The 22977-nt window shown below is 38.8% G+C and overlaps 1 protein-coding gene across 1 annotated transcript in view; it reads left to right on the top strand.

The window, feature by feature from the left end:
- Nucleotides 1-22977, top strand: part of MYO1E (myosin IE) — a 76488-nt gene that overhangs the window by 28530 nt on the left and 24981 nt on the right. The window contains exons 2-12 of the mRNA XM_014251210.2: nt 1504-1647; nt 4247-4336; nt 5198-5292; nt 11699-11786; nt 13419-13508; nt 14314-14445; nt 15710-15844; nt 16960-17092; nt 20591-20787; nt 21711-21791; nt 22176-22262. Coding sequence (XP_014106685.2) covers nt 1504-1647; nt 4247-4336; nt 5198-5292; nt 11699-11786; nt 13419-13508; nt 14314-14445; nt 15710-15844; nt 16960-17092; nt 20591-20787; nt 21711-21791; nt 22176-22262 — 1272 coding nt within the window. The remainder of the gene's footprint in view (nt 1-1503; nt 1648-4246; nt 4337-5197; nt 5293-11698; nt 11787-13418; nt 13509-14313; nt 14446-15709; nt 15845-16959; nt 17093-20590; nt 20788-21710; nt 21792-22175; nt 22263-22977) is intronic.

The following is a 22977-nucleotide window of genomic DNA, read 5'->3' as shown; positions in this document are numbered from 1 at the left end:
TTTGAAAGCATTCTTTTGATTTAAATTTGCAACTGTTCTCCACTGGTAATGGATCTGCATCAAGGATAGCAGTGGCTTGAGGCTTAAGAGAAAACACACATAAAGCCTATAGCTTCTGTGCTGTCTGCAGTAGCAGGGTTTAGTGGAAGTTAAATTAACTCGAGGTAAAAATCCAGTTGATCTTTTATGTCAGTTGACATCAAGCCAAGCTGTTGGCCTGGTGTAGCGCTTGGTGTTGGTAAAGTTGTGTGGGTCATTTGCTCCTGCAGAACTGTGTACACACAAGTTGCCCTTCTGTAAGTTGCTGATGTCCCATTTCAAAATACCAATGCAGGTGAAGTGTTCAGAGTACCTAAATTTTCTTCTTTAATCTTCAATTTTTTTGCAGAATAAAACAATTCATATACTTTATAATAATAAATTGCTTGTATCCTGGTGAATGTGACTTGATCCCAGATAAGGTGCACCCAGAGTAGTGTAGTTAAATCACATTGTTACAAATTGTAGCACTAAAGAATAAGGGGAATTTGCAGAATTGGCATTTTGTTGGCCACATTTTCCTTGACAGTGCACTTGATCACTTCTCAGTGTTAAATGTGGTGATTCCAGAATCTCTAATTTCAGTACTGTGTAAGCAAAAATAAAGTAGAAAAAGGGAAGAGATCAGAACTCCATTAGCATTGTCTGCCAGGCTGCAGAAAATAGGTTTGGGTTTGGAGAGCAGATTTATAGCTGAATTAATAGCCTTGATGTTGACTGAATTTAAATCCGTTTGTGGGTGTATCCATGGAACCAAACTACTGTTCATATCAGCTGGAAGAAAAACAGATTTTGATTTCAAGTGGTACAGCATGAAATGTCACATGTTCTAGTAGCATCTTGAAATAGTAGTCTCTGAGTGTGAGGAGAGAGTATCTATTTAGATGTCACTTGAGCATGGTGACTAACAGATCAAGAGGGACTGTGAAGATGTGCAGCTGACAAGTTGGGGTACGTAATTTGCAGAACATCCCTGAATACTTAACTGCAACAGGCTCACAGCTTCCCTCCCAGAAACAGCTTATGTGCAGCTTTGACTTAAGACTGTAAAGGTTGAGGAATTCACTGTGGTGATGGTAATTATCCTCACTGCTAATAGTTACAATGTAGGAGTGTAATTTTTGCATCCTTAGCTTCCAATAGCTGCTGTATCTCAATTGGAATAATTTGGGTTTTTTTCTACTAGATTTAAGAATGTCTGCCATCTGAAATCCATTCTGTGTGTAGGTGGTCACAAAACCCCATGGAATTACCTTCTAGTTTTGGAGGGCAGTGCAATTCTTTAACAGTGCAGAGGCAAGTCAGCTGACACCATTTATGTATGCTTTCATAGAATGCCTGGATCAAGGAATAGAATTCAAAGAAAAACATTTGGGAAGTTGGAATTGAAATAATTGGTTTTGGTTACTTAGTGCTGATGAGAAATGTAGTAACCTTTGTGGTGTTCACTGTGCTTTCCTGCAGGGCAGCAAAGGACACTACAGATACCACTGGCAGAGCCACAATGTCAAGCACAGCGGAGTGGATGATATGGTCCTGCTTTCCAAAATCACTGAGGATTCCATAGTGGAGAACCTCAAGAAACGATACATGGATGACTATATTTTTGTATCCTTTGTTGGTTTTGTGGGGCCCTGTGGCCTTGCTGAGCTACTGTGACACTAATTATATGTATGTATTCTCTTTAAGCAGATTACTCAAGGATGCTAAACATTTTATGTGAAACTTCACCTGAGATAACAGAAAAAGCTTTGAAAACTCAGCTAATTATGAGAGTGGAAAATAAGATAGCAAAAATTATTTTAAGGTATTCTTTTTAATATGTTGGAGATTGTACTTCCATGTTTTTACATTCCCTGAAGCCTCCTTAGGGAATGCTACTTCTAAGAGCAAGAATTAATAGGTTTTAGGTGTGTGTACATTTACTGATGTGTTGTCTTCTATACCTCCAAAATTATAATGCTTTCAAAATAACATTTCTTTTGTGACATAACCCTACTTACAACTTACTCTGAAATTGTTAATAGTGTGAATCATGGGATGATGGAAACAGGTGTATGTGTCAGCATCTGTAATCTTCAGTGTTCTCACTTAAATTTTTTTTCTATGATTAATGAAAATGTGAAAATTTAAATACCTGAACATGCAACCTAACAGGAAGAACAGACTTCAGTACCCAAAGCTTGCTGTTTTAAAAAAAATTCATATGAAAGCAATTCCTTAAGAAAAGAATAGTCACTATTTCTTCTTCAGCTTTCACAATATAACGTGAACTGCATGAGAGTTTGGTAAATTCTAGTCAGTGATTATGACTAGAAAGTTATGCTGTTCTTTCTGTTTTAGCCAGGTTTTCATACTTCCTAGTTGTATCTGGAGAATAATTTCCTTGAAGAGTTTAACATATTTTAGCAGAAAGGGGAGGAAATATAAGACCTCCTGGCTGTTTCCATATATTTAGATGGTCACGAGCTATGTAGCAGCTCAGTTCAGCAAGGACTGATAGAGGAAAGTTCATGTTGCAGTTGTTTCCATCATGAACTGCAGAGGTTTCTCATACATGTGTGAACATGGGTTTGAATCCCCTGTTCACAGAAGTACCACACTATTATTAGAATTGCTTTATAGGAGCACAATGAAGTTGAACAGTATTTGGCAGACTGTAGTACAGGGACAAGCTGCAGAATCCTTCTGGGTAGTAACACAGGTGCTTCTGGCCCGTGGAGAGCTGTGTGCTCCTCCCAGTGTGTGCACAGGGACTTCAGTGCTCTGTGTGAGAGAGCTTTTTGCTTTTTCTTTTTTATGCAAATAGTGAGATCAACATGGGGATGGTGTTTCTGCTGAAGCTGGAATAAGAGTGTTTTCTGAGAGGATTAGTGGTCACATTGAGGGATTGGTCTTCCCTCATGTAGGGAGAAAGACTCCTTTTGCAGTTCTGTGAAGGCTTTTCATTCAAAGATGCAGATCATCCCCTGAATATTTGAATTGTTTGCATGTCCACCCATGAATGAACATTTCTCAGTGCTACATTGTACAGAGATGACGGAATCATCCCAGAAAATGCTGGTATTGTTTGCCAGCAGAAAACTGTCACTTCAAGTGTTTATACTGACAGAATGAGGAATTGATCTTTTATATCCAAGACCCAGATGTTGTCACTCTTTTTGAAATAAATTTAAAATGTATGAAGAATGCATTGCAAATTAATATTACAGAAGTTATGTTCATTTAGTTACAGTTTTTCTCTAACATGTTACCTTTGTGCCTTGGCATCACAGTAGAAGATTCCTACATAGGACAGTTTGACAGGATGGATTTGTTAATTTTCCTACTTTGTACAGAAAGCTTAGATAGCAAGTTTGCCTGTGAACAATTCCAGATGGTTAATGAAACCTGCAGTACAGCATTTTGGACCCATAGGTATGGGCTCATTGCTAACTCCCAGCTCATTGAAAAATGATATTGATACCTATGAATTACTGTTGTGTGATGTGTACTCTGCAGCTGTAGTTCTAAAGGTTTATGAAGTATTTGAAGTGCAGAACATGAACAGCTGAATGCAGAATGATGAAATACTGTATTAAAAATGTTGCAAAAAATCTAATAATGGCTTGAAATTGAGTGTCTTGGTACAGGGCAGCCTGCAGGAGAGGACTCTGAGGGACTGTTAATAGTTTCACTCATAAAATAGCACCACAGGCTGAATTACCCAATTCCCCCAACACCCCCCAGTGCATGCAGCTGAGTAATTGTTTGATTTAGCTTGGCAGTGGCCGTTTCCATCCGGCTCTGCTTGCTCAGCACTGTCCTGTGAGATCAGAATGTGTCACTGCACTGTATTCTGCAAAAGGTCAAACTGATATTTTCTAATACTGACAATACAACCTCTTCAGTTACAAAGGATTAAAACCAGTTCAAATGTGCCATTTCCTTTCTGTGTTTTTATTCAAGGTGTGTCATGTTTTGGCCTTTAATACATGTTTCTATACTTAGCTTGTCCTAAAATAAGATAATGTGAAAATATTCCAATTGAATGGTATGTTTATATTGTTGTAAGCCTGCTAATTTAATTTTTATTAACAATTGTCGTAAGCTGTGGTGGTTTTACTATTTTTTGAAGTATTATGTAATAAGTGGAAAAGTTCTTTGTCACCAGTAGTAAGATGATGCTTAATAAAACTGTGGTTACCTTAACTTCTCTTGAATGCAGACGTACATTGGCTCTGTGTTAATCTCTGTGAACCCTTTCAAGCAAATGCCATATTTTGGGGAAAAGGAAATTGAAATGTACCAAGGAGCAGTAAGTAAAGCAGTCTAAAATATTGTGCAGTATTCAGGGGCTTGGAAACACTATTCTACACAGTTTAACACTTGGAAGTGTTTGTTTCTGGGGTGCTGGCCTGGGAGAAGTTGGCAGACAGTCATTGCCATAGACTGAGTCGTCAGTTCGAATTCCTGCAATGTAAGATCAGTATTTCAAGAAAATACTTGTATTGATCAGCTCTAATCCATATTAGGTCTCTCTCCTTGACATGCCCTGCTCCTGCAAAGGCAGTTTTTTAAGCTGTCATATGCATAAAATGGCCATTAGTGGATTTGGAGACTGGGGTTTCAGAACTGTCTTAACTGGAGAAGAACAATAAAAAAAGTGAGGTGCTAAAATTAGATGCCACTTCTGAAAATACAGCTTGAAGAGTGAGTCAGCACAAGAACATCAGGGACTCCTGCTTGAGTTGGGTGTGTCCACTTGGGGAAGCTGTTGGGTTTGGAGGGCCCAGTGGATGAAAATGGGCCCCAAGGCACCAGGCTCTGAGTGCTGCTGCGGGAGAGCATTGTTAGCACATGACCACTGCTGGAATGGGCTTAAATTGTGTGAGTTTCCTTTGGACAAGTAATACATTTCCAGCAGAAGCCATTTTTAGAACAGGGTATTTCTAAGAGAAAATTATGGTTGAGAGGAAGTTCACTAACAAAGTCCAGGGAATTTGGTCTGTTTCTATTAAATGTACCAAAGAATTCTTGGGGAAAATTCACATTAAAGTACTATTCAGAATTATTTTTTCCATAATAGTAACTCTTCCAATTTAAATATAAATTTATTTTGTTCTTCCTGCATTTTTTAATGCTGTCTTGAAAAAATATTCTTTATTTCCCCTCCTAGGCACAGTATGAAAACCCACCACATATTTATGCTCTTGCAGACAGCATGTACAGAAACATGATTATTGACAGAGAAAATCAATGTGTCATTATTAGGTAAGAAAAAGATCAGTAAAAATTGTTTTATCTTCTTATGGTATTTTAACTTGAAGAAGCAGAAAAGTTTATTATATCATTAAAAATCTTCTGTCTACATTCATGTTTTGGGATTTTTTTGGGGATAGCAAAGTATTTTCTGACCCTCCTTTCCATTTTCCAGTAAAATCCTGATGATAGATTAACCACAAGAAATCTTACTCACACAGCCAGCTTCTTGTCCAAGACCAAAATTACAACAGCTTGAATAACTGCATGAGGGGGCTGGATTAACAGCTGTATAGCCAGATACTGTTAAATCCAGCAATCCCACGTGGACTGCATTTATCATGGTCTTTTGTTCCTTTTGGAATTTTACTTGGATTCACTCAGAGACAAAAGGCGAGACATACTGGGAAATTAATTTTGTATTCGCTATTAATCTATTTTAATTATTAAGTGATGGAATTCTCTGTAGAATTATTACTCAACTTTTTTAATGACAGGCATTATTTAAGTGACAGCCGAAGTGAATTTTGGGACCAGAGTTAACGCTTTGTAACTTTTTGTCACAGATGAGAATCTGTGGGTTTTATAGGTTGTGTGTGATAAAAGAAAATGTGTGGAGAAGAAGAACTGCAGGATGCTGCAGCTGGGACCCTCTGCCCCTTCTGACAGGGCCCTGGGAAGGTTCTGTGCAGAGCACCTGGAGCTTCCCAGGGCTGTGCAGGGATTTCACACCTGGGAAGGCCAAGCAGCTGGTAACAGTTTGCTGGGTCCAGGGGGGGGCTCTCCCTGCTCCTGGGCCCCTGGGGCATAGGAAACAAAAAGCGCAGAGCTCTCCTGCCTGTCACTGGCATGGCTGAGTTGTTCCCTGAGCTCAGTCTTTCTCTTTGGAAAACTGATGCCTCTTGCTGTGCTGAAGTTTACCAGGCACATGTAGTCAAATTGAGACCTGTTAGGAATGGGTAAAATTGGGATTTTGCTTTTGGCATAAAGTAACATCCCAGAGAGTGGGATGTTTCACACGAAGCTAAGTTTACAGTGAAAATCTTTGAGCTGTTGTGGATTGTGAATAAACCCCTACTTTTTGATCCTGTGCTATGCCCCACAGTGCAAGGCATGCAGAGAGTCACATTGTGAGAGAGCTGAGATGCAGATCTGAGATACAAACTTAGAGTTTTAATTTTATGTGAGAATTCTTGTTCTTGAACGCTGGCTGATGTATTTGAATGTGCATTTTGCATGTGCAGAGTGAAACTTCTCCAGTGTTAATTGCAATCTACTGCAAAACTGAAACAAAAAGGATCATATTTGCAAGAGACATTTCAGAGACTTTTTTTTCTTCAGACACATTTATTTTTCCTTTGATATTTTTATTACAAATGCTGTAGAAGCTGTGGATTAGATTTACAAGTAGTTTTCATGATGGTTTTTGATTTTTTTAGGACACTTAAAATTTTTTTTTTGTAATAAATCAAGTAACTCAGCTGCTCACTAAATTGATATTGTTTGGTTGTTGTTTTAATATTTTGGACGACATTTGATTTCAACTTTCAGATACATTTTGTATTTTCTGATTTAATGTCATCACTATTTCCAGCAGCCAGGGCTGGCTTTAGAAAAAAATTTCTTGAAGTTTGGAGTTTGCTTGTTTTGTTTTGTTGGGTGGACCAGAAGGTGCTGAAATTGCTGCAGTGGCAGCTTCCAGGATGCTGCAGCTCTTGAGTGAAATGAATGTTCTGAGTCTGCTACCACTCCACCAGTTTCACATAATAGCTGCCAGGGGCTTTACCATTTCTGTCCCTAAACTGGTGAATCTCAAAACCTGAGACACAGCTCTGTCTGTTGTCAATGTCACAGAAGTGGTTGAGCATAAGCAGTTCCAAATGAAGCTTTGTGTTCAGTGAAACAGGGTTTTTGCTGGAAAAAATTGTCCTGTGGAAGATGAGTGGTGATAATATGGTTATAGTGAGGTGCTTCTGGCATCTCTGCTTCTTGTCTGAATTTGGAATGACTCCACTGAAAATCCCTGGCAGAACAGAAGGAACAGAACCAGCTACTACTCAGGTTTTTCCTTCTTTTTCAAAGTAGCAGATTTCATGTAATGAAAGGTTTGCAAAGAAAGAAGGGAAGAAATAAGGTGTAGACGGGCCCTATTCACAGCCAGCTCACAAAGGCTGTGTCTGGCTTTTGTTGCATGTGGAGCCTCAGGAATGGAGACAGAAGGATGGTGGGGAAGGGGCAGCTGCACACTTGCTGTGTCCTCCCATAGTGTGCTTTGGGCACCTGTGGCACCTACCTCCAAACCTGGGAGGGGACATGCACATGCATTCTGCAGACTAGATGTGTGTTTCAGGCAGGTGAAGGAAGGTCCCTAATGTAGGCAAAACACCTTTTACCTGGACATGAATTCCTAATGCATTTAGACATTGATAGAAAAAACTCATCCTCTTCAAAAGTCAGTGAATGAACTGGGAAAGCAGATCCAAAAGAAAATTCTCTGAAAGGCTGGATAGGTGGCAACCAAAAATAATCTCTTTTCATATGATAATACTAATTTTAAGAGAAAAACTGTTACTAAACAACCTTTCCAGGGCCAGGGAAGGCTTTTTCATTAGCTGAATAATTCCAGCATATTTGCATATGCATTACAGAAATTACATGTGCACATGTCTAATCATAGCTGAGCCGCTTTGCATGGCTGCTGCAGAGTAAATAAACAGTGAGGTTATTCGTGGGCTGAGTCCAGGAGCAGGGTGTGCTTAGGTGGGAAGAGGGAGCAGTGCCCCCAGGTCTTCCCTGGCTCTGTGTGCATGGGCAGGAGTGCAGAGGAAGTTCACTCACAGGGGTAACATGGCTACACTGGACTTAATTTCTCATTCAGTTTGTTTTACTGAGGCACGATACTTAATTTAGACCTTTCTTGAACTAAGCTCTTTGGTGGCAATTAAAACAGGCTGTTGGCATTTCTCCCCCGTGTGACATGGCAGCCCTTCCAAACTATCAACAAGGAGTTGTCCAGTCAAGATTTTAATTATGAAGAATTATCTCTTGTGGCTTTTAATTCCTTTTGGGCTATTACTGTCCTTTAATTGAGAGAGTGGAGGTTATGATTAGTATTTTTCTATTACGTAGCAATAAATGCATTTCTTCAGAGCGTTGTTAAGGTTTTACCTTTCTATAAAGCTGAGGACTTAATTTTCACTTTGATTCTGTGATCCCTGCCAGGAGATGTTGCCATTGCTTTAAAGCAGTTTTTCTTATTTGTAGTTTTAGTTTACATTTGCCATTTGTGTGGTGACATTTGAGTCCAGGAAAGAAGTGTATGATGACTGCATATCTGAAAAGACAATACATCTTGTATACTACAAACAGGTGTTAATGAAAAGGTCATTTACCACCCTAACTTCTTTGAGTGAACAACTCATGTCTGTCTATCTTAAAACTATTAAGTTCAAAATTCATTATGAGATTTCTAGTCAGCTTCTATATCTCATCTTTCCGGAAGACTCAAATTATTGATCATTCTAAAGTGTCTGGAGGGAACCTGACAGGAAATATGGCTGAATTTTAATGAAGAAGTGATAGAAACATAAGTGTAACACTGTAAGAAAGGTTAAGGATCTGATTCAGAGGAGAAAAATATTTCACTGAAATCATGCTGCTGAGGTTTCTCTGAACGTAATTGCAGAAAGTAAATTTTCTGTGTAAACAAACTAAAAAACTTACCCAAACACATCAGAGTGTTTTACATATACAGTGTTCTCTACCGGCAGATCCAAGAGTTCTTTATAAATATTTGCTATTAAAATTTCTACATTGTCCTGGTGATGTAGATAAGCATCACTTGTATTGTTCTACAGCCATGGATACCATATTAAATGTCAGTCAGAAAATTAATTTTAGAGAGAAGGATGATGCTGTGTATCGGATCTTGCTTCTGTAATTACTGATTGTTTCCTCTGGGAAGGAAGCAAGGAGCAAAAACATTTCCTTCTGTCTTTGTAGTCTTACTCTAATTTCAGCTAAGTATTAATAGACCTTATGGAAGAAAATGTCATTTTTCTGAAGTGGTGAATAATGCTAGAAGAAATAATACATCTTTCAAAGTATTATAATTTTTGTTAGTGATTGAGACTGTGTGCTAGTTTTATTTTTAGCAAGAAAAGTCTGAGAAAATTGTTGATACCACAATCCACTTTAAGCCATTTTAAGAATTTTTTCAAGCTCCAAAAACCTCCATACTTCCACTTCAAGCTACAAAGTTAGATGATTCTTATATCTTCTTAAAATAGTTTTAATAGCAGTAGAGCAATAAGATTTATATGAAGCAGCTGCATGAGAACCATTTGGCAGGAATGCCACGTTTTCCCTGTTCCATTTGAATACCTGAACTTTATTGGGGGCAGGATACCATCCCATCAGATAAAGCTACTTTGGTTCATAAATAATGCATCTTCTTGTTTTATTCTGGCTTAATTGGAGCAATTTGCTGGTCTTTGATCAATAAAAACCTAAAACTGAAAAACAGTGTATGTGTGCATAAATCTAAAGCTAACTCTGGAAGGCAGTCTTTTGGGCAAATTAATTTGCTAGAAAGTATCACTTATATTGAAGCAGAGGCTAACAATAAAACAGAGCTTTATTACTCTAGGTCAGTTCTATGGCAGACACTATGGAGTAAGAAATACAAGCCACACTTGATTTGAGCAAGGAGAAGAAAGATAGTGGATGCATTGAAGAAAATCTTACAGAAATGTGTTATATTTTTACTGTCTGATAAATAATACCTGATCAGATTCATTCAGTGTTTGGCCCTGGATCCTCCCCTGTACTCAGTTGAAAACTGCAGTGTGTAATCTCAGAGTATGATTCAGGTTCAGTTGGTTTGTCTGGTTTTACAACAGGATGAACAAACTTACTGCCAGCAGATTTTGAAGAAATGTTATTTTAATTATTGAACTATTCATGATTTGAACTTTTAAAAGCATCTTGCCATTCATCAAACTCTGTCCCTGTGAATGTAGTAGATACGCATAATGCAGGCTTTCTTGATTGTTGGGAAAAGGTGACTCAGAATAATAATAATAATCATGGTCTGTGCTCCACAGATGGATTCTCAGTAAGTACTTTTTCACCCATTCAAAATTTCAGTTTGATCTGTAAAACCGTAGTCAGGAGAAGACAAAAGCATGAAAACATTTCTGGGAAAATAATTTAAAAGAGCCTTTCGGTGTTTCTGTATTGTTTGGAAGCTGTAAAGATGTAAAATTACATTTGCAGCTTGGCATTTTGGGGAGTTTTTCCAGAATGAAACCTTTAAAAATGTGTCTATTAGTCATGCTGATAAGGAGCTCTGAGTTGTTCATTCTCAGTGAGTCCCTTTCCTGTACAGGACATGCTGATGTTTCTTTGGCAGATGTAGCTAAAATTTGTGCAGGAAAAGATGTGCATTTGATCCTTATCCAGGAACAAGTGGGCGCAGGATAGAAGAGTCAACAACAGTCACTGAAATTATTCAGGAGTTTAAAGATAGAACACATTTTCACAAAAGCAAAAACTATTTTAGCTCTTTTTGTGACATTGAACCAACATCTGTGTGTTGTTCTTTTTGTGTTGGCGCAGTTGTCCAGGTCATGGGAAATGCATTAAGAGCTGACTTGCACCAAGGTTTATGGAGTCTGGAGGAATCCCATTGAAATGAAGGGAAGAAGCTTTAAGGGATGAAGTGAAGGGAGGTTGAATTGTCAGCCATGCCAGTCTTTCCCTCTTGAGAAACTTACTGATTGCAAGAAGGCAAAGCTGCTGATGTTGTAAACACCATTCACCATTGCAGTGAAATATTATAAAGGAAGGAAGGAATTGTGAGAGCTAGTATGGGATATTAAGACTTCTTGTACCCTGTGTCAAGAGGCATAGGAACAGGAAGGTAGTTCTTCCGTCATTCAGGATGTGATTAATAATGCCTCATTATTTTATTCAGGAACACCTAAAACAAAAAACTACTAAAATGAAGTAGGTATCTGGTATGGCATGCACAGCTCAGATTTTCAAATTAGTTTTTGTGTCAATACCTGAAAATCCCCTTAATGTAGATGGTAACTGAGTCTTGAACACACAAATTCTCTTTTGAGCATCTTGGTTTAAGTAGATGCTTCTCAGTGTACATACTTTTCTGACCTTGATGTCTCACAGAGGTTCTGGTGTCTGTGCAAGGTGGTGTAGTCAGAGTTCTGTACTCAAAAACATCCCAGTACAATGCTACCACACTGTATCACACTCTGTATTACCAGGTTACTCAGTCTGAATGTGGTGTATGTAATTAAGGTACCTCACCTTGGTTGGACAGGATGAACTAGAAATTACCCCACTGCAGAGTTAATTAAAAACTAATGTGTACATTTTTGTGTTTCTTTTTCTATAGTGGGGAAAGTGGTGCTGGAAAGACTGTAGCTGCTAAATATATCATGAGTTATATCTCCAAAATTTCAGGAGGTGGTCCTAAAGTACAGGTGAGTTGATACACAGTAATACTGAAGCATAAGCTTCGGGTTAGGACCCACTTGAGAGGTGGAATGACAGTGGCTGTTGGGGCAGACACTGGCAGATAAGAGGCTCTTTTGACCTTGGTATCTTGGGGGTGAACAGCCAGAATCACATGGGCCCCAAAGCAGAGCACCCTGGGCTGGGCAGCTTTGCTGACCTGCAGGATGCTGCATGCCAGGGTCAGCCACAGGGCCACAATCAGCTCTGCCCCAGCTGCTGTAGCCCTTATGCTGAATTGCATCTGCCAGATGGGTGTTTTTTGTCTTGGTTTTTTGTTGGGTTTTTCTTTGTAGTTAAGCTGTAAGAGGTACTTTAATTGTTCTGAACCACATTAAGAACAGCAATCAATCCTTTTAGTAGATGTGTGGTTTTATCTTCCTGTGTTGGCATTTTATTGAAAACTGACCTGGCTTTTTGGGTTTCTGTTGCTTCCTTTAAATTTCTAATTTGTGTGTATACATCAAAGAGGCACAGCAAAAACATCATCTTGTTTTATGAGGTTACCTAGGCAAAATTAGGATGTGTAAAAGCTGCCTGACAGAACAAATAGTTGCTTTTATTAATAATTATGCTGGTGATGTCTGTTCCACTGAAGGACTAAAGCTAATTAAGTGAAATAGCCATGAAAATTCCCTTAATGACATTACAGAGTCAGTCCTTCACTGACAGGCACTGGTAGGTAGTGGCTGCTTTTACCAGTCCATTCCTGTTGAGTGCTTACTGTAATTTTTACTTTATTGCAGTCTCTGATGTTGAGTGTGTTCTTTCTGGGTAGTTTTGTGCAACAGTGACACAGGGACCATTGCAGAGAATAACTCAGTAACCAAAGTGACTGATCCGGAGAGAGACTGCGTTGTGTTATTTTTGCAATAAATATGATGATACTTTAGAAGTAAATATCTTGTTTTGTTTAGAAGATTCCAGCTTTTTGTACAAAATTAATGAATACTCTTAGTAATTACAGAGTTAGAGTTGATGAGGTTGGTAGGTTGCCTTGAGCATTTATTTTGAAATAAAATTCCATCTTCTTTTCACAACCCAGCATGCATTTGATTTCTTCCAAAGCTGATGTCTTCTCCATGTTTTGAGCTCCCAGGAGTAGATAAAGAGACAGTAGACATTACTTTGCATTCTAAGACAACTGGATAGCATTATCAGTGATCCCAAAACAGATTGCCGAAGCACTTGCAGATTCCTAAATTTCATCCTACTCTGACTTCATTGGTTGTGGTTCCATATCCCCCCAAAAATTTAAATGGTCATGTGTGAGCATGATTTAAAATGAAGATGATGGAAAAAACAGATGAATTTATCAGCTGTGTTGCTTGGCAGAACAATGCTCAGAAGAACCAGTTTTAGCCTCAGACACTTCGTTTAATTCTTTAGGATTTTCCTCAAAAATAGGAACTAAAAGCTCTGGAAGAAAAATTGTTGGATTCTGTTCCTTATATGATCAAGAGAATTTTTTACAGATGTGGGATTTCTTGCCTTTTTAATATATAATTTATATGTCATGGGGAGTTTTTTTAGAAAATCTGTGACAACTCTAAAAATGTCTATTTCTGAATCTGCATTTCTTTTGTTTCCTAAAATTTTAGCATGTTAAAGATATTATTCTACAATCCAACCCTTTACTAGAGGCCTTTGGGAATGCAAAAACTGTACGGAACAACAACTCCAGCAGATTTGTAAGTCCCTCTACCTTCAAGATGACTTTACTCTTCCACCTTCTGTGCTGTTACAGAGACAGTATTCAGGGGTATAATATAAATTTACTGCAGGTGAGGTAAATCTGAATAAGATATAAAGTGTGTTTTAAACAAAGGTAGATGTTAGAGGCTTCTGTTTCATTCTGTACAGGTTGTGCATTTCTTTCCCTGTATGTACTGGGTACAGCTTTTGAAGTACCAAGGCTGCAGTCTTTACCAATATTATACTGGCAGTAGGCAGGAATTACCTTCAGTCTATCATTCCAGAAGTGTCAGGACAATCTCATAAAATGACTGCTCACCATAAAATGATTGCACACCACAGGTTCCATTTTAAAAAGTAACACATAGGCTTTAAAAATTTGAGATGTGTTCCTTGGCTAACATGAGTGTTAATGCAGTTAATGTCTCCCTGAAAGCAAGAGATCATGGCTTTGCTTTGCTTCCAGGCAGAGCAGTTTGGTGGTGTTGGTTGTAAATCTGCTGAGCTGACTTGCTGTATGAGTTTCCTTTATACTAAGCAAGAATCTCAGCAGTGAAGAGAAGCCACTGATCTCCTCTCTGTGTTTGCATTAACATGGGATGTGTTAATGTCAAGCTGTATAAATGCAGAAAAGACATGGTTCAGAAATCTAAGCTTAGGGTTGTACCTTGAGGTATCCATAAACATGTAAAATCTTGTAACATTGCTTGGAATAATAAATAATAGTAATAATAAATAATAAATGCACAATTTTGAATTTGCATTTCCTAATCATTTAACAGCTTGAATTATTTATTGCAGGGGAAATACTTTGAAATACAATTTAGCCCAGGTGGAGAACCAGATGGAGGGAAAATATCCAACTTCCTACTGGAAAAATCTCGAGTTGTAATGAGGAATCCTGGAGAGAGGAGTTTTCACATTTTTTACCAGGTCAGAAGTGTTTAAGTCCTTTTTGAGTTATGTAAAGTATCTAGGACTCGTTTCTCCTTTTGACTGAGAAGTTGTTCCCAAAGCAGTGAGATTTGAATGCACACTGCAAAGGTAACCTAGTCTCTGCTGGGAAGCTCAGCAGCATGGTGAGACACCATCTGCCATAGACCTGCCTGGCTGCCTTTCAGCTCCAGAGCAGAGTACTGCAGTATTTCAAAGCCTGGCTTGGAAATTCATTGTGAACTCCCATATGGAAAAGTCTAGGAGAATATAATAGAAAATGAGAACTTTTCAGCAGATTTCTTTTTAAACTGGCTCAAATATATATAGAGAGAGCCAGTTTATGTATATTGGCCTGTACTTCCTGTGAAAGAGAAATTTGATTCTCAGTTTATTTTTCTGAGATATTTGTGATGGTACTCTTTGTTGAACTATCCAAGTATCCCCATTTTTTGTGTTTGAAAATACTTTGCTGGCCCTCACTGGTCTTAGATGTGCATGGTCCTTACCTGCTGGAGTGCTGCTGACCGAGCTCTACAAAACTTGGGCCAAGACAGAGCTTTGTAAGTGACTGTAGCCAGTTTCACATATAGTTGAAATGCCATTGCCAGGAGGGAAAGCTGCATTGGCACTGGAATTGCTCCAGGAGCTGTGTGTTCTCCTTTTCCGAGGTATATGTACAATTTGGCCTGTCCTGCTGCTTTTCCTGTGGCCTGGAGAGGTTTTTTGACACAAGGGTTAAGAGACAGTGGGATTTGACAGTTCTGTTTTGAAGTTTGTTCCTCCCTGGTGCAGCCCTGTCTGTGCATGACTGCATGGCCTTTGCACAGGTCTGAGTAGCATTAAGGGTGCTTGTCCTCACCGTGAGAGCCACAGCTGATGCTTTCTGAATGTGCTGTCAACTCTGCCTGCCTTGCAGTAGGTGTGGAAAACACTGCTCCTGAGGATTTAGGGAATACACTGTAGATTGGAAAACCCACTTTGCCTTTTCTTAATGAGTTAAAAATAATGGAAGGCATTCAAGGCAATCACATTTTTAGCTATTTATTAGTTGTGAAGTTAGAACTAAACCATTTGTGGGAATGGGATTGAGAGCCTCGTCCTTTGGATTAAGCAATTACCAGAAGGTAGGAAGGATACATCCCTGGCACAGCACCAGCCATATCTCTCCCAGTAATTTCAGGCTCAGTCACCTGTTTCTGACCAACTGGTCTCTGCTGGAGATTGTTGGGTGGCACCTAATTTGGGGGTTTTTATTCTGCAGCTAATTGAAGGGGCCTCCTCAGAACAAAAAAGCAGCCTTGGCATTACCAGTATGGACTACTATTACTATCTGAGTCTCTCTGGGTCCTACAAAGTCGATGACATCAATGACAAATCAGATTTTCAAGAAACACTGGTGAGTTCTTAACCATATGATTTACTTAGTGGTGAATGTATGTTCATTTCACCATTCATTTTTAGCAAAGACATTGATCTATTAATGTGGGAATGAAAAATTAATGTAAATATAACTTATTCTAGTTGTATTTTGCCCTGAGGAGGAGTATGTTAACCCTGAAGACAGGTTTTGCAGAAAGGTGTTGTGATTTTCAGTTTGTTCTTTTTTGGAAGGGTGCAAATTTAATGAAATTTAGCTTGTACAGATAATCTGTAGTATGAAAAACGTGAAAATGCAAACACAGCGAGGAGCTTGTATTAGAAGAAAATTATAAAAGAGTGCCCTGCTTTAGCTGAATTCCCAGTGCTGGCTGACCTTCCACGCTAATTTAAAGCAGTACAGCTGAAAAGCTGGAGAAAGGGAGTGTGAAAGCACAGATCAGCGATCTTTATCCAGTGCTGCTGCCAGTTCATTGTGTGACCTGCCAACTGCTGGTGTCCTGTTCTTGGGAATTTACTATTTAAAGTAGTTGTATTAACACATCTATGTATGTAGCACATACAAAGGCCTAAAAAAATAATTGCTACTGTTGTATTGGACCTTATTTGGTATTTTAGAAAAAGTTTGTTGAGAAGACATTGTGTACTCTGAACTCCAAAAGCCAGGGATGCTGGGGATTTTCTAGTAAGTGGCTGAAATTCACAGCCTAAGCCAGACACTGGGCTGCTTTTTAGAGTCATTCAGTACAGCTTCACAATTCTTAGTCTTGGTGGGTAAACTGAGTGTGTAGAAGGAATAAAATCATTGTCTCTGTTTCATTGTTTCCCAGTTTGCAATGAAGCTATATATTTTTAGTGTGATACTTAAAAGCAGGTGTTTATTTTTTTCCAGAACTTCCTTTGTTAATACATCTTCTAAAAGGTGTAGATGCTTCTGTATTTAATTTGAAAAAATACAGAAATGCTGAAGTAGGACATCTGGTACCCTCTGAAGCTTCATTGCAGCTTTAATGAAATTTGGTTGCCTTAGGAATCTGAACTGCTTTGAATAACTCTACTTTTTAACACCAAAATTTTAAAATAACTAAGACAAGGATCTTTGACTGATGCAAATTTATTTGTTTTTCTTCCCAGCACGCAATGAGTGTGATTGGGATCTTTGCAGAGGAGCAGGCATTGGTACTGCAGATAGTGGCAGGAATATTGCATTTGGGAAACATCAGCTTCAAAGAAGTTGGCAACTATGCAGGAGTGGAGAGCGAGGAGTGTAAGTACCTCTGGAAACTGTTACAGGAGCAGCAGTGGGCTGCAGCCCAGATGGCAGAAGGTGAATTGCAATTTAGAGCTGCTTATCCAAACAGAGCATCATTTCTTAGAGTGTGAGGCTGCCAATTGAGAGTCTCTGCCAAAACCAGGTGCTGAGGCCCCTCTTTTGTCTTGTAAAAGGCCACTGACTTAACAGCAGTGTGATTTTGAATTTGAGAAATCCTGTTCCAACCTTTGAGTATGAAATAATAGACACTGTTAGAAGGGCTTGAACTCTGCTTCTTTCAAAAGTGCATGAGCACACATTCCTAAACCCCCCCCTGTTGATGATGTGGTTTGTGTGGCCTCCCTGTCCTGTGAAAGCAGCTCCCATGTGTGTGTGTCCCTGGCTCAGGACACAGCTGCTGCCCAGGCATCCATACAGGTGGGTGTGTGTGCCTTGTAAACAGAGCTTCGGAGCTGAACTGAAATGCAGACTTCACATTCTGCAGTTGTGTTTCCTGTGAGTTCCTTTAGCTACAGCTACTGAGTGACTATTTGTTTACAGTTCCTGTTCCCACAGTGCCCTGTCCTTGCATCCCTCAGCACTTGCTCTGTTCTGTACAGGTGGGGTCCACAGCAGCAAGGTGCTGGAATGTTAATGGACTTGGAGTTTTAAATGTTTTTGTTGTGATTTATACCTTGTGTCTAATGTGGATTTGTGCTACTTGGATAGTTTAAGGACAGAGTGGATAAGCACAACGTAGATAACAGTACCTTACACATACCTGTGTGTTCTCTTAATTCTTGGTTCAGAATGGGTCTTAGGTTTAGGAAAATTGCATTTGTTTAGCTTTAGATACTTGATTCATAACTAATCACTTTTAACCTTCCTAGTCTCTCAAATTAAGAAATTAAGTGAACCCAAAGAAAACCATTTTGTGGCATTGTAGTTATATGCCTTTTGATTCCAAATGAGCTACTGTGCTTCAATTTAAATCACAGTGTTAAATCTTTCTACTAAATCAAGGCATTTAAAAGCTGTACAAGTTGGATACAGAGTGGGTTGCATCGAAATAACAAATGGCAAAGACATGAATTGAAAATAAATCATTGGAAGTGAATGTATTTCTGTGATGAGCCATGTCCACCGTGTTTCTCCTGCTCCCTGGGATACAAATACATCAATTGTGTATGAATAGTACATGGGAAGAAATTAAAAAGTAGAATGAATATCAAACATACACATAAATATACTGATTTTAAAGAAGCCAGAGAAGAAATAGCCATGTCTAGCACAGTTTCTATATTATGAAGATGAAAGCTGTGCTCATTTCTTTTCTCCATTAGTCCTCTCCCCAGTTTACTGTTTGTCCTAACCAACTCAATAGCATTTATAAATAAGCATTTATAGCCTGCATAGCCATGAAAGATAAAGCACAAGGAACAGCCACTGGCCAGTCCTGCTTTGTGTAAGCCTGAAATAATCAAAAGTTTAAGAATTTGGTTAATAGTGTTCTTGTTTACAGCGAATTGCAGAAAAACATGCAAGGCCATTCTTTGCATATGCATAAACTCTATTCCCTTGCTCCGAGTCAGAATCAAATCTGTACACATTGTTCTTGACAGACCTTTAGACAAATACATCTTTAAAACTGCTTGTGATTGCTATCTGTTCTAGTTTTTGATTATATTAATTATATTCATTACTATATTTTATTATAAAAATTAGAAAAACAGTTTAATAGAATATATTAAAATATGAAATTATAAAATATTATATAGTAAAATAGTAATATATTTAATTAATTATATTTTAATTATACTTTAAGTAGTTAAAAATTATGTTTTTATTATATTAATTATGTTTATATCTAGTATTTGATTATATTAATAGATTAAAAGTTCTTATTTCCTGGAAATCTTCCATGCTGCAAATCATGGCAAATAGTAGTACTTCTCTCTTGGAAGAAGAATTTAAACCCTCCCTCTTTACACTTGTATTGTATTGAAAAGGTTGTTTTCCACTTCCTGGAAGGGCAGGAAGTGAGCCCAGTCTTTTCAGCTTTCCTTCACAGAGTGTATTTAAAACTATTCCACTGAATGCTACTGATGACTCTTTGATGATCATTTTTTCAATTACATGCATATCCTGCTTTATAATAATTTCCAGACTGTAACTTCACGGTCCCTAACTAGGGAAAACAATCAGGCATCTTAAGAATGTGAAGTTGTATCAAGTGCTGGCCAGCTACTCTTTCCTTACAGTAAATCATTAGCACTGGGAAGGGAGAGTTTCTGAGCTCTGCATGGTGCTCCTTGCCATTACAATGTCTTCATAAATTCTTACCAGCAGTATTGGTTAAGCATTTTTCCTGGCATCTTAACAGTATATGTGAGCATATCTGGTCTGTAATTGCCTACATTCTTTTCCAAGTTAAAGCATATGATGATTGACCTTTTCATGTGCTCTTCAACCCGAGTTCTCTGAATTACCAGAGATGTTTCCAGTGACTCGGCTTTGTGTGGTTCCTGGTACCCCAGATTAAATTTAATCAGCTTGCTGATGGTAATAAATCATATTTTAGAAAGCTGGTGGTTATTTCAAATTTTAAAAATACTTTTGGAATAATGTACTAGAGGGTTTAGTGAAGTCATGCTGTGACATTACAGATGTATAAAGCACAAGTGACTGCTGCCTTAGTAATTATTTTACATTTTCCTTGCACCAGTAAAGTAGATCTGAAACCAATGGAACATGGAGGAAACACTGTTAGAGGATCATGTGGTTTAGTGGAGGTACAATACCAACTCCAGGAGTTTTCCTCAGGAGCTGTTTCTGTTTGCTTTCAAGTCACTTCTGTTTTTCCACTCCTTAAGGTGTGTGTGACACCTGCACTAACATCAGCACCATGTGCTGAGAGTGCAGAGAATCCCGGAGTCTGGGCTGCTTATGGCACAGATGTATTTTTGTGCTTTGCTTTTAAACAAGGGGAAACAGAATTGGCAAAGTACTTACAGAATAAGTGATTAAAAAATAAAAGGCAAGGTAATTGAAAACTTTTTGCAATGTCCTAACTTACAAGAAGAAAGGATATTAGAAAGCAGATAGCCTACTTTTTATTATATTTTAAACATTTCACGTTTTTACAAAAAATTTTCAATGGTGTCAATTTTATTTCATGTGTGAGCTCTACGTTTTATTTACATCTCCTCCAAGAGTGATTTGTTTGAACCACACAGTTCAAAACTATGTCCTTACATGTTTGAAGGACTGAAGGTACAGAAATAGCTATTTTACTTCAAGGTGGTTTATCTTAATTGAAATCCATGTAAGTAAAGAGTTGAAAATGTCCTTGAAGAGCATAGGGGAATAGAGGATAGGGAAAAACGCTCCTCATTTCCTTTTTAAGCTGGACGCTCCGTGAGTTTTATTGTTATTTGAGATACAGTTAATTTTTTTCTTTGTTCTGTATTTAGTCTGTAAATCATAATCCAGCAAGCCTGATCTTTCTTGCAGTTTTAGCTTTCCCTGCTTTTCTCCTGGGAATTAACCAGGACCGCCTGAAGGAAAAACTGACCAGCAGACAGATGGACAGCAAGTGGGGAGGCAAATCTGAGTCCATTAATGTCACACTGAATGTGGAACAAGCCTGCTACACCAGGGATGCGCTGGCCAAGGCCCTTCATTCCCGTGTTTTTGATTACTTGGTGGATGTAAGTTGGTTTTGCTTGATTTTACTGAGGTATCAAAACAAGTTCAAGGGCACTGGGAATGTTCCTTGCATGCCTTTTCTTGACTGTCATTGCTTTGCCCAAGCCTGCCCAGGACAGTGGGAGTGTGGCCATGGATACCAAACCCAGGGCGCTGCCTCTGACATGAGCTGTGCTTGCCAGCTCCTCCTGTAACCCGTGTGGGATCCTGAACTCCCTCCTGTCAGCATCTCTACAGCTCTGAGTCTGACTTCCTCCTTCATAGCAGAGCAGAATTAATTGTTGGTTGTGCTCCCCTGCTCTCCGATCTCGCGTCTCTGCAAAGAGCCCCCTCAGCAGCCGGATTTGGCGATGGAGCCAGGAGCCAAATTCCATTCTCCATGCTAAAATGCTCTCTTGTACAGAGTGAGAGCCTGGGCTGGAGGCTGGGAGCCCTGGATGCTCCTGGTGCAGCAGGGATCTGCTCCGTGGGGACTGCAGGGACCCAGAGCCTTCCTCCTGACAACAGCCCTGTCACCCCACTGTGCTTGTGCCAGCACTGATGCTGCACAGGAGGGGGACACAGAGCGAGGTGAAGAGATTCAGTGTACCTCAGTAAAATGCATCAAATAGCATCAAATAGCAGACTTAAGGCTGTTCTTTTTCTGTTGGCTCCTTTTATTTAACTGAGCCAATTACAGTGAAAAGGAAAGATTTTTATAGATAGTAGATCCAAAGGCTCACTGACCTGGAAAACAGGATAACATACTGTTCATTTCCTAACTGTTAGTAACACTTTGTTAAAAAGTGAAAGCAAAATGACATATTCTTCGTATTTGTATTCAATTAAATTATTTTTAAATAATTTTATTATAAATGTTTAAGAATATGAATAGATTAATTGTATAAACTATACTTTGTTTTATGTTTTGTTTCTGTTTTATTAGTCTATTAATAAGGCTATGGAGAAGGACCATGAAGAATATAACATTGGTGTCCTTGATATTTATGGCTTTGAAATATTTCAGGTATGGCAATGGAATACTTGGGGTTTGAGCAGATCTGACCTAGGAGAGTTTTTTTGTAATTTAGAGGGGAAGAATTTTAAACCAGAAAAAAAAATCACGGATCCTATGGCCAGAATAAAAGCAAAATAATCCCAACCCATCTTTCTGGATGTGTTATCTCACTGGTAATGTCTCACTTAATAAACATGAGCTATTGAAGAAACTTCAAAGAAATGAAGTCATTGATCTTAAAGGGAAGATCTGAGATTCCACAAAATGTCTATGAAGTCAGCAACTCATTTGTCACTGACAGTTATTTCTTTGAAGCTTATTGCCAGCATAAGAACTAAAAATTACTGTATATAAGGCAGGAGACTCATTTTTACATTGTTTCTTTTTCTACAGAAAAATGGTTTTGAACAGTTCTGCATCAACTTTGTAAATGAAAAACTGCAGCAGATTTTTATTGAACTGACACTGAAGGCAGAACAGGTAACTGCACATTAATTACTTCAGGATTCACAAATGAGCTATTCCTTTTTCAACTGGTGGAATAAATGACGTTTCCTCATCTGTAAACAGTAAAATCTACCTTATTAAACAAGACAAAGGGAGAGAAAACAACCTTTGTTGTTGGCTGACCCTAAATCTGTAAAGCACATCAGCTGCAGGCATTTGTTCTCTGATGGAGTGGTGCAGAAGCTGGTCCACCCCACGGTGTGCTGGTGCAGTCATATGACCGTGCCCAGGCGTGCTGCAGTCTGACTCATGGGCAGGGATGGAAAGCTGCAGCCTGGCTCCATCCCTGGGCTTCCCTTCAGCATGACACACATTTCTTTGGGGATACTTTCCTTCATTTCCTCCACACCTTTTTTGTTTTTTAAATATATATATATATTTGTGTATGTGTAGGTGTGTATATGTAAGAATGAAATAGATCAGAGAAATACAAAAATAATTGTGAAAGTATTTGCAGTTCTCTGCTCACAGTCTTACTGCCAAATCTGACTTATTTTGTTTCAGCATGGGAGAGCAGACAGGATGCAGCTGAGACAGGAGCCCTGTGTGCAGCATGAGCTCAGGGCTGGCACCAGCTTTGGGACAGTTTTCAGGAATGCCCAGACACAATTGCTTTTGTGGGAGAGTAAGCGGTCATGGTGGCACTGGGTGCACAAGTGACCTGCAGACTGTCTACTGAGCCCTTCTA

The sequence above is a fragment of the Pseudopodoces humilis genome, chromosome 16 (genome assembly GCF_049639895.1).
Source record: "Pseudopodoces humilis isolate 2021_Gansu_Grassland_sample_001 chromosome 16, ASM4963989v1, whole genome shotgun sequence".
In the NCBI taxonomy this organism is placed as follows: domain Eukaryota; kingdom Metazoa; phylum Chordata; class Aves; order Passeriformes; family Paridae; genus Pseudopodoces; species Pseudopodoces humilis.
The sequence above is the reverse complement of the archived record's forward strand: the minus strand, read 5'-3'. Positions and strand labels throughout refer to the sequence as shown.